The sequence below is a fragment of the Drosophila persimilis genome, unplaced genomic scaffold, assembly GCF_003286085.1.
Source record: "Drosophila persimilis strain 14011-0111.01,24,50 unplaced genomic scaffold, DperRS2 tig00000000-arrow-pilon, whole genome shotgun sequence".
Classification (NCBI taxonomy): domain Eukaryota; kingdom Metazoa; phylum Arthropoda; class Insecta; order Diptera; family Drosophilidae; genus Drosophila; species Drosophila persimilis.
The window spans coordinates 11,879,617-11,889,597 of NW_020825288.1; the positions used below are offsets into that span (position 1 = coordinate 11,879,617).

General features: G+C 45.6%; 1 protein-coding gene across 1 annotated transcript; it reads right to left on the reverse strand.

The window, feature by feature from the left end:
- Window positions 1-2,147: 2,147 nt before the first annotated feature.
- Window positions 2,148-5,941, reverse strand: LOC6588104 (protein strawberry notch). Its single transcript, XM_026984533.1, has 5 exons — window positions 5,912-5,941; window positions 3,963-5,837; window positions 2,752-3,901; window positions 2,230-2,692; window positions 2,148-2,171 (listed from the first exon to the last, which is right to left on the reverse strand). The coding sequence occupies exons 1-5, from the start codon at window positions 5,913-5,915 to the stop codon at window positions 2,148-2,150; spliced, it is 3,516 nt and encodes a 1,171-aa protein (XP_026840334.1). The 5' UTR covers window positions 5,916-5,941.
- Between the last annotated feature and the right edge of the window lie 4,040 nt (window positions 5,942-9,981).

Sequence of the window (9,981 nt, forward strand, 5' to 3'; positions counted from 1 at the left end):
TCTCCTGGCATCGCATCGAATCGATTCAATTTCGCCTCCTAATTTAATTACAATTTATGCAGAACTCCGAGCTGAATCGAACAGCTGCTTAAGCTCAAAGATTTTCTATTTGGTATCTCGTTCGTGTCCGGTCCTCGTGCTGATTGATGTAGATGCTGATGTCGACCCTTGTCCGACTCCAACGACGACTCCGACGACGACGACGACTACGACTACTGCAGATTGTAATTTGCATCGAACATTAATTAATTGCATATTATGGACATGCATAATGGTTACTAATACGCCAAAACCAATAATCAACACAACAATGGGCAAACACAAAGGCCAGAGTCCTATGCTGTCCTGTCAATCGAGGTTAGTTCTGAAGGGCAGGGCAAGGATTAGATATGCTTGAAGTGGACTCTGGCAAATGTGTTTCAATTTACAAAAGCTGTCTCAGATGTCTGTCTACTGTTTGGTTGTGGGTGTGCGTGTGTGTGAGCGTGAGTGTGGACAGGACGAGAAGGACACTTGGAGAACCCAATCACAGCTCAACTTCAAAAACTAATGCAAATTAAGAAGGAGAAACAGCAGCTGCTGCAACGGCAGCAAGCAGCAACTTTTTCAATTAACACAGACAATTATATTGGCATTGGAGTGTGCTTGAAACTTTTATCGCTCCATCCGCTCAAGATCCCTTTTGAAATTGTGGTAAATGATTGGGGCAATTTACCAAGTACCCCACTCCAAGTTATTCCCTAGCACAGCAGCGCAGGTAGAGGCTAGGTAGGGCCTTGATGAGTCCGCTCATTTAATTTAGTTCGTTTTTTTGCTCTCCAGTATTTGTGATATTATTTCATCATTTCACGCTTGTCTGCGCTCCATCAAATGCTTAACTTTGTTCAGCAACGCTAATTGTCCTTCTTCTGTCTTATTGTTTTTCCAGCGTCTGCTTCTTTAATTTTTAAACTGCTTCTGGGGGCATCTCCGCTCCATCTCCATCTCCATATCCATCTTCAGCTTCAGCGAACCCAAGCAGCTGCTTCTGGTTCTGGTTCTGGTTCGGGTCCCCAGTTTCTGCTCCGGCTGGACAATCAGCCCTGGGCAAATGTACACTGCGTGTTTAGTTTTGCTTCTCTCTGCTCTGCTCTGCCATTTGTGTAATTGAAATAAAATGTTTTTAATCAAATATTATTCTAATTATGCACAAAGAAAATAATGGCAAAAACTTTCGGGCTTCCTTTCCTTCCGAACCGCCTTGCATATGAAGAGTCTCGAAAAAGACCAAAGCCAGACCAGAGGTGACTCCTTTCTCCTGGCCTCTTTTCTTCTCTCTAAATGTGGTTTCATCTGTGCCATGCGAGCCAGCTCTGTGTGGAGTTGATTTTTCCAGGAATATTTGAGGTGGTCCACACGGTGGTCTGACTGCAGCTCAAGCTTGAGCATTTCGGTCGAGCTGCGGTCAATTGAGCACGGAGCAAGATGCAACGAGAGCATTAGAAAGCGTACTGAGAGAATATATATTTACTTTTTTATAATTTAATATAGTATAGGTGAAAGGCTATAATCTTTCGTATTGTGAACTATTTCTGTTGCTACGATCGATGTAATTTGGGACCATTAATTTTATGTGCGAATGGACTTCAGAAACAAGTTGGAATCTGGATCCGTGCCCATGAGCATTACATGTGACTCAATCTTGAATTTGAGCGCATGACAGTATCCATAGCACCAATCAGAACTTTTGGATGAGCGTAATATAATCGTACTCGATTGCGAGACGAAGAAACAAAGCGGATGTAAATGCTTAACGTTGCCATTTTCTCTGTTAGTGTCTCCGTTCCAATTTTGATTGTTTCTTTCGCTCTTCTGATTAAAATTCACGCAATTACGACATGCTCACACTCACATTCTCGTTATCTTGTTGTGCTTCTTTGTGCTCTACCAAGTCGAATTTTTATTGCTTTATTTATTCAACGGCCCAATGGCATTGCTCACAGTGCAAAGCATTCCCAGTTACAAAACACTTAACCTACTAAATATACAACAAAAATTGCATAAAAACTGGTCGAGCCGTTTGGAAGGAGTTCAAACACAAACGAGTCTTTTATATAATGGTTCTAAGATCATATTGTTGACATACATTAATTACTCTTTCGTGGATTCTAATAGTTCAACTTTACCAACATCTGAAGACAAATCAATGTAGATTATCTTGAAGACGGAATTCGGCACCGCAATACCCACAATAGACTGACCTTCATCAGTTTTTGCACTAATCATCTGGATCCTGTACCTGTTCTTCTCAAGGATATTAGTAATGCGGTGCCAAAAGGGCAGCACACGCCCCGAGAGCACATTATAGGTACGTATACGCTTGCCGTCCATACAGTCATCGGGAAAGTGACACGTGCGATTCCAAAAGATATGGGAACAGGTGTTCAGACACACATCATACTGTTCCTGCCAATATTTGCGGGCCGTTTTCGACTTGACCCTTACATAGCGCGAGGCAATGGACTCGAGGTTTGCGATGCGCACTTGACGTCCGATATGGGGTCGGTAGATCTCCATTTGGACGTCTTTGGGGCATGTGGCAAACTGGGAACTCGACTTGGCTTCCAGGCAAAAGACAGCTACCCTTTTGTCCCGTTTCTTCTCTCTTAATTGATAGAAGCCTTCGTAGCGCTTACGGGCTCTTTTGCGGTACCTACGAGGCAAACGTGTTACCAGTATAGCGACTGAGGCAAAGTAAAAAGCAAAACTTACATGGTCATAGCCGCCTTAAATGTCATGCCACGTTCCACCTGCAACGTGTGCAGCTGTGTGGTTTCCGAGCCATTGGTGTACATCTTTGTAAATTGTATCTGCCTAACGGACTTTACGCTAACTTCGTGGGCCGTCAGGTCGAGGATTCCAATGTTAAAGCGACCCGATCGCTTCATTTGCGCAATACCCCCGTACATGTTGTCGATAAAGAACTTGAATATGACATTCTGAATCTCCACGCAACAACCGCGCAATCTGTTGATGAATCTATCAACGTTCGAGGAGTCCTTGGCGACGCTATTAATCTCGACGTCGTTCTCTCCTGTCTCCACATTGAGCACGCCCACATCGCCAAGGGCCACTTGGCAGTCGGCCAGAAAGTCCCCCTTGTACGTGTCTGGTATCTCAGAAGGATCGATGCTTCTTTGGCCTGCCATCTGTTGGATCACATGGTAGAGGCTGCTGGGTCCATGGATGTTGTTAATATTGATCTGACCAAGATCTGAGTCATCGGGGGACAGGGTATTGTCCTTGATCAAAGCACCCAGAGCCTTCAATCGTGCGGCGACGGTGGTGGCCATGCGTCGTTCGCCTACCAGGTCCGCGACAACAAACACATATTCCGGGGTGTTGACCTGATTGGAGCGATGCGTGCGACCCAACTGTTGAATAGCCAGGTCCAAACTCGACGGAAGCTCCAAGATGATGTGCACACGCTGGCGCTGATTGTCCACAGTCTGGTCGCTGTGCAGAGAGATGCCCATGGCGGTGGTCTCCGAAATGATGGCCACCTTCTTGCTGTCCGCCATAAAACTTTGATGCTCCATGAAGTTGACCTGGTCCCGATGGGCCACGCTACTACAGCGCGGCATATACTGGTAGACCTGCTTAATGGAAACGATTCCTCCTCGTCTTGTGGTTATCTCGGCCACCGCTTTGTGGCCGCCTAGTCTTGCTTTAAGCTTGTCCATCGTATTGGCAGGCAGACGGCGACCTAAGAAATCAATCTTGCACAGCATCTGGTATCGCATGTAGATACAACATGCCACATCGTAATCGGTGATGTCTCCGGAAGTGTCCTTTTCTTTGTTTTGCTTGGACCGCAGATAGTCGTGCAAATGAACCAGGATGCGCTCCTGCATGGGTTTGTCTATATGAGGGAATAGATACTCGTAGAAGTATGATCGAAGATCCAACAAATACACTCTTACCACTGTCTGCCTGTTCCATGTCGCTCTCATCGGATTCAACGTTTTCGACTTCCTCATCGGAGTTCAGCCTGCGTCTCTTCGATTGCGATGTGTTTATGACCGCCATGTTGATCAGACGATTAAAATCCTTGAGTTTGGGCGCCGGAAAGTATTTCTCTACAAACAATCTCATAATCACCTTCAAAGTGGATACAGGCTCTTTAAGCTTGCCTTTGTGGCCCCTCAAGTATTCGATAGTCCACGACTCTTCTGTGGATTGAAGGTTAATGACCACCGCCTTACCTTGGTCGAGGGCGTCACGAGCCAGATTCAGGGCATTTTCCACCTTGCCGGCGAGGCACAAGAATCGGAAGAACTGTTGATGCGAGGACCAGAACTCGTCCCAGATCTTCTGCTGCGTGTAGGGCTCGACGCGTAACAGGCGGCAGGCTGCTTGCCACTTCATGTTGATCTCGGCCCAGAGTTTGGCTGCATGATCGTACGTCTTGCGGAACTCCCTCGTCATGGCAACCTCTTCGATGCGGACGCCGACGTTCTTGAAGCTCAGCTGTCGAGCTATGTAGGTGCCTCGCAGCTTCATGTCCATGCACAACATCTTCATGCTGGCTGGGTTTCGATTTTGCATCTCATTCGCAAAGTTATCGAATTTCGGATAGGCAGTGCCGTGGCCCCACAGGCCCAGACGCGTCATATAGGTCATTTTTTTGGGATCGCTGGGCTCCGTGGGCAAGACATAGACCATCCGAGCATTGGGGAGTTGCTTCTGCAGCTTCAGCAACACGCTGACATTATCCCGAGTGAGGTTCCTGGTGTTTTCGCACTCGTCGAAGACGATGACCCCATCAAAGCCCTTGCCCAGCCAGCTGGAAACCTGTTGAAAACGGTTATCGTACTTTCCGTCGAGCTTCTCCGACATCTCCAACAGAGAGGTGTACGTGCAGAAGACGATGCCTGCTTTGAACTTGTCGTTCTCCTCGGAGCTTATACGCCAGAAATTCAATGAGTCCAAGACCACCACTTTGATCTCCTCGCACTCGCACTTGCTCCCGCGAATGTCTTTCAGATCGCGCTCCACATCGCACTTGAGTACATTCGAGACGGAGACCCAAAGAGCCCGCTGGCGGCCCTTCAAGAAATTGTCATATATGATCCCAGCTATGGTCCGGCCCTTTCCCACGCCAGGTCCATCGCCCAAAAGGAAGCCAGCCCGCTCCCCACAGGGTAGAAACCCCTCATGGGTCTTGCAGGCATGGAGTACCGCCTCCAGTTGCTGGGTACTCAGGCAGCCCGGGGAGGATCCGGGCAGTTTCAGATCGTAGCTGATGTCGGGCAGTGCCACCGATGAAAGAATGGTCTTCTCAACCAGAGCCATTGCCGAATGTGGCTCGGAAAGTTGGAGCGTGCTGGGTTCGTACATAACGAAGGACTCGGCCACCCGATTCTCCTCATAGTCGACCTCCTCATCCTGTAGGGCCTGATCCGGCGCCAGAGCATCGCCGACTTGAGGTTCCGAATGGACTATGTGCATTAGATAATAGGGCTTTTCATCTTCCATTACAGCTCTGATTTCCTCAAACGTGAAGCTCTCCCTCTCCAGTGGTCCGGCGGTAGCCCCACCCACTGTGGCTGTACCTTTTCTCGATGGAAGAATTGTGAACTCTTTTATCAGTCCATCAGCTCCAGTGATTACGGAGAGTGGTATCTCCTTGCCAAAGTCATTCGTCACAGATGTAATCCTGGTCTTCCGGACACAGTGGCGTTGCGAGTCAAGAGTGGGCTTATAAATGGTTCCCGATTGCATTGGTTTCGATGACGTCATGCTTGGCGGACAGCATCCTGGTTCCTCCCAATTGTCTGATTTCTGATCAGTTCCTTCTGATTCGGAAATTGCAAGAATTATTAGCTGCACTTATCACATTATTCTCTTGCTGTCAGAAATGTATACTTACCCATTTTGCTTCAGATTTTACACGATGTAGCTATATTCAGTGATAAGAACCAACAACAACCAACTAATAATAGATTTTAGTCAGCCCACTTGTCACAATCTCCAGTTTTTAACCCAAATTAAGCCTTGTGCTTTTAATTTTTTTGTCAAATAACGCCGATCAACCAGTGTTGTGAAGAGCATCAACAATACCTATCGATTGCGAAATATCGCCTAAAAAAATTTAATACCAATTAAATAATTTTTGAACAAAATCTAGTTGAATATTAGGTAAATTAAATACAAATTATTTATTAAATACAGCTTGCAATTATTACATAAATATTTTACATAATTTGGTATGTATTTGTCGTCAACGATAGTACTACATGTTTGAAATGTTCTGTATTCATTTACTTATTTCTTTGTTACAAATGCAAGTGGGTTATCAGAAGACTCGAATATCCTTTTTTTTAAAAGTCCTTTCTCAATAAATATTTGCGAAGAAGCAGTTGTATTATAAATAAATCAGGTGCGCCTCTTCGGAATATTCGATTATTTTTGCACTTCTCTGCGTATCAGCCCAACTATCACCACTAATAATAGCAATAAACAGTATTTCAAAATGTTGGCTCGTAAAAATCCCGAAAATAAATAATTAAAACTAAATACTTAACACGAAATTTTTGTGGACACCTGTGGCCATAATGGCTCTGCTGGGTATATGTGAGGAGAACATCGAATAAGGCAACGGGATGGGAATTACAATACCGATACGAATTGTTCTGTTGCTGATTGTCACAGGCCTGTTTTCACAGGCCTTAAGCTTTGAGTTTCAATGACGTGAAAGCTCATTCTACTAGTTTGTGTTAGCCACACAGAGGAAGGCCATTTAAAAACTTATCAAAGAATTTGTGAAGCTGCGAAGGTACCAAATAATTGCCTTGTTCTAGCCAGTAATTTTTGAATCCGCTTCTGCAGCTCTTTGGTTTCCTTGCATCTACTGCTGTCTCTGTTCTCCATATTCAATAGTTTAAAAGATTATAGCCTTAGCCTATAACCCCTGAACTGGCTTCTGTAAGACTTCTCCTTCATTGTCCGACTGATCCTTCCCCGTCGGTACTGATGGAAGCCAATGGAAGAGCACAAAGGCAAATATGCGAATCTAAAATAAAATTGAATTTGTGCACACTTTACGGCACTTGCGAAGACCTGCACGCACTTCGAGCAAATTAACAAAACCAGACATACAAAAAAGAGGAGGAAAAGCCAGAAGATGAGAAGGCGTTGGAAATGTTTCACACATGTGTGCCACGCCCACCGCAGAAGGCATTCGAAATATGCCATTAAATTTAATTCAATTACGAATTTCATATGGATCGACAGTGTGCGAAAGAGGGAAGACGGAACGCGTCTCGGGGCCCCTTTCAATCGGGTTTCAATTTGCCATTAACCCATTATGGTTCAGCGGGCAATAATAAGCGACGGCATCGCCAGTCGACGGGAGCTCGTGCCTCAGGCAGTGTCTGCATTATAACGCAGAAATATGCAATAACACATAAAAACCGAATGTACGAGTATTGCGAGTCCTGTCCTGGCAAACCAAACTATTGAATGGAAGCACTAATACACGGTCGCACGGCGCCGCACAAAGCGCTCCTTTGAGGTGGTGCTCGATGAGCGGCGTTGTCAGGATGCCGCCGCTGGGGAAATTGCCAGAATGGAGGAACACCAACAATGACAATCCTGAAAGGTGTGGCGTCCATTAAAAGCAACAAGGAAGGAGGTATGGCTGCTTGGGCACAACGAAACTTTGAATACTCTTCGATGAAGGTCTTAGCCTTCATAGCAGCGGATAATGGAGAGGCTACTAGGACTAGTAATTGTCTCATTTTCAAGTCTTATTTTTGGTCTTTCAGAATAAGGAATAGTGTGAACTGTTTCATGATTGCTCTATCAATACAACATCCTATAAAGGTATTCAATCTAAGGTATTCTACCTTGTTGAAAAACAATATAGGAAAATTCATAACACCCTCCATCTAGGGTATACAAAGGTATGGGGAATACGCAATGAAAAGAGATGAGTGAGGCTGGGCCTGCTGGTCGTAAACACGGACAGGTGGGGGAATCGTTGGTTCTGCAGAATTTTTCAATTTTCCAGCTTTTGTGTGTCAATAAACGTTCAATTCACGAGCATCCGCAAAGTGCCTACAACTGCCAACCCACAAACACACACACACACACACACACGCACACACCCACACAAAAAACCAAAAGCATATACGCACATGGGTGCATGCATAGATGATGATGTACCAAGTTTTTTGCCTCCATCGATGTTGCTTTATAATCGTGCCACACACACCACCAGGAACAACCGACACCGACAATGGCAACAACAAGAGAGCAGCATCGTTAGTGGCCCATTCGCACCTCCCACTTCCCACTTCCCACTTTCAGGGTTTTCCATTTCTCTACTGTGTGCCAGAGTTTTTCTTTTATTTTTTGCAATAATCTTTCCTTGGCTGCACTGCGTCATCCCTGCCACGGCTGTCAACGTGGTCTTTGATGCTTGTAGGCGTTGCTGTTCGGGCCAATAAGCTGCTTTGAGCCTTGAGCGGCTAAAACATGGCCAGAATTTCCACCGTGCCGTTGTGACAACATTTTCCAATGCCTCGCACTGTGAGCTGCAGCACCAGCATCAACAACAGTGCCCCAGCGTCAGTTCTGTTTCAATTTCCTCTATGCTTTGTCAGAAACTTCAAAAGCGATGCAAAAATTCATCAATTTCCACCTGGACACGTCTTTGTTAGCTTGTTTTTCTCCATATCCACCTGGCGGTGCTGTGGTGGACAGTGTTTTAATGACGGCATTGACCGCATCTCCCTCATTGACAGCTCTGAAGGCGACATTTTAGTTAGAGAAGCCATAAACGGGATTATCAATACATAGTAGGATTAATCAAATTCAAAGCCAAATACAATTTTTCTCTTTACACTGTCCAAACATTTACCCAAGCGATAGCCGATCAGTTGAAGCAACAAATAAACTGCACATCTCTCTCTTAGCGAGAATTTCCAACTAAAAACTTGATAAGCGAATTTCGAAAAGTGTGCCGCACCCGCCCGCCCCCACCGGGTCCTGGGGCAAATCGCTGCTGCTGCTGCTGCTGCTGCTGGTGCTGCAACAGCCCCAAAGGACAACAAGTTCCGTGCAGGGCGGCACTCGACTTCCGCTTTGTGTAAAATATGATGGCAATATGTGGATAGTTTTTTTTTTTGCCTCTTTTTGCACTCTCCATCTCCATATCCATTTCCATCTATTGCTGTTGAAAGGAACACTCAGCGGAACGAGGACGAGGACGACGACGACGACGACGACCATCCCAGGCTGGCGTATCAATCAGGATTTAACAAGCAAATTTATGCACTTGAGATACACGAGCGGACGGGCGGGCCCTGGGCCCCCGGGGGCTATGCTGCTATGTGTGTGCTGCTCTTCATTTTGCATTGTGTTTTGCATATTTGAATAGTTTTTATTTACTTGAACTCACAATTGCACTTTTGCCATTACTTTGGCTATTATACTGACGCTTTTACCATGTGAGCCGTCAGCAGCAAACATTGCAGTCCCGTACACTCCCATCTGCATTGGTGTGTGTGTGTGTGCGAGTATCTGTGTGCTTTCATTATTTATGCATAGGTACTGTGCTGGGCTCTCGACTGCTGGCTGTTGGTTGTTGGCTGTTGGCTGTATCTTAGCTCGGCTCAGATACTCTCAGATGCTTTACTCCTCCACTGTCTTATGGGTGCTCTCCTTTGCTTTGCATATTTTAAGGGACAACACTGTATCGCTGAGTGGGTGGGCGTGGGCTCTCACCTGTCTGAGTGGGTGTGTTAGTGCGTATTATCCTTGATGTCATTTATCCCTTTTTTACATACTAAAACAAAGGGGACCCTTCGAGTTTGAGCCATTTAAGTATTTTGTATCCCTTTTCGGTTTCTCATGTCTTCAATTGTGCAACATAGTTTCGAAAGTAGCGTAATTCCTGCACCTTCTATGGACGCCATAAAATATACAATTCTGAAA

Coding starts and splice junctions, on each gene's coding strand:
- LOC6588104 (XM_026984533.1), bottom strand. Junction 2,693..2,751: donor TTTAAGGCGGCTATGACCAT/GTAAGTTTTGCT, acceptor TTTGCCTCGTAG/GTACCGCAAAAGAGCCCGTA. Junction 2,172..2,229: donor CTGATGAAGGTCAGTCTATT/GTGGGTATTGCG, acceptor ATTTGTCTTCAG/ATGTTGGTAAAGTTGAACTA.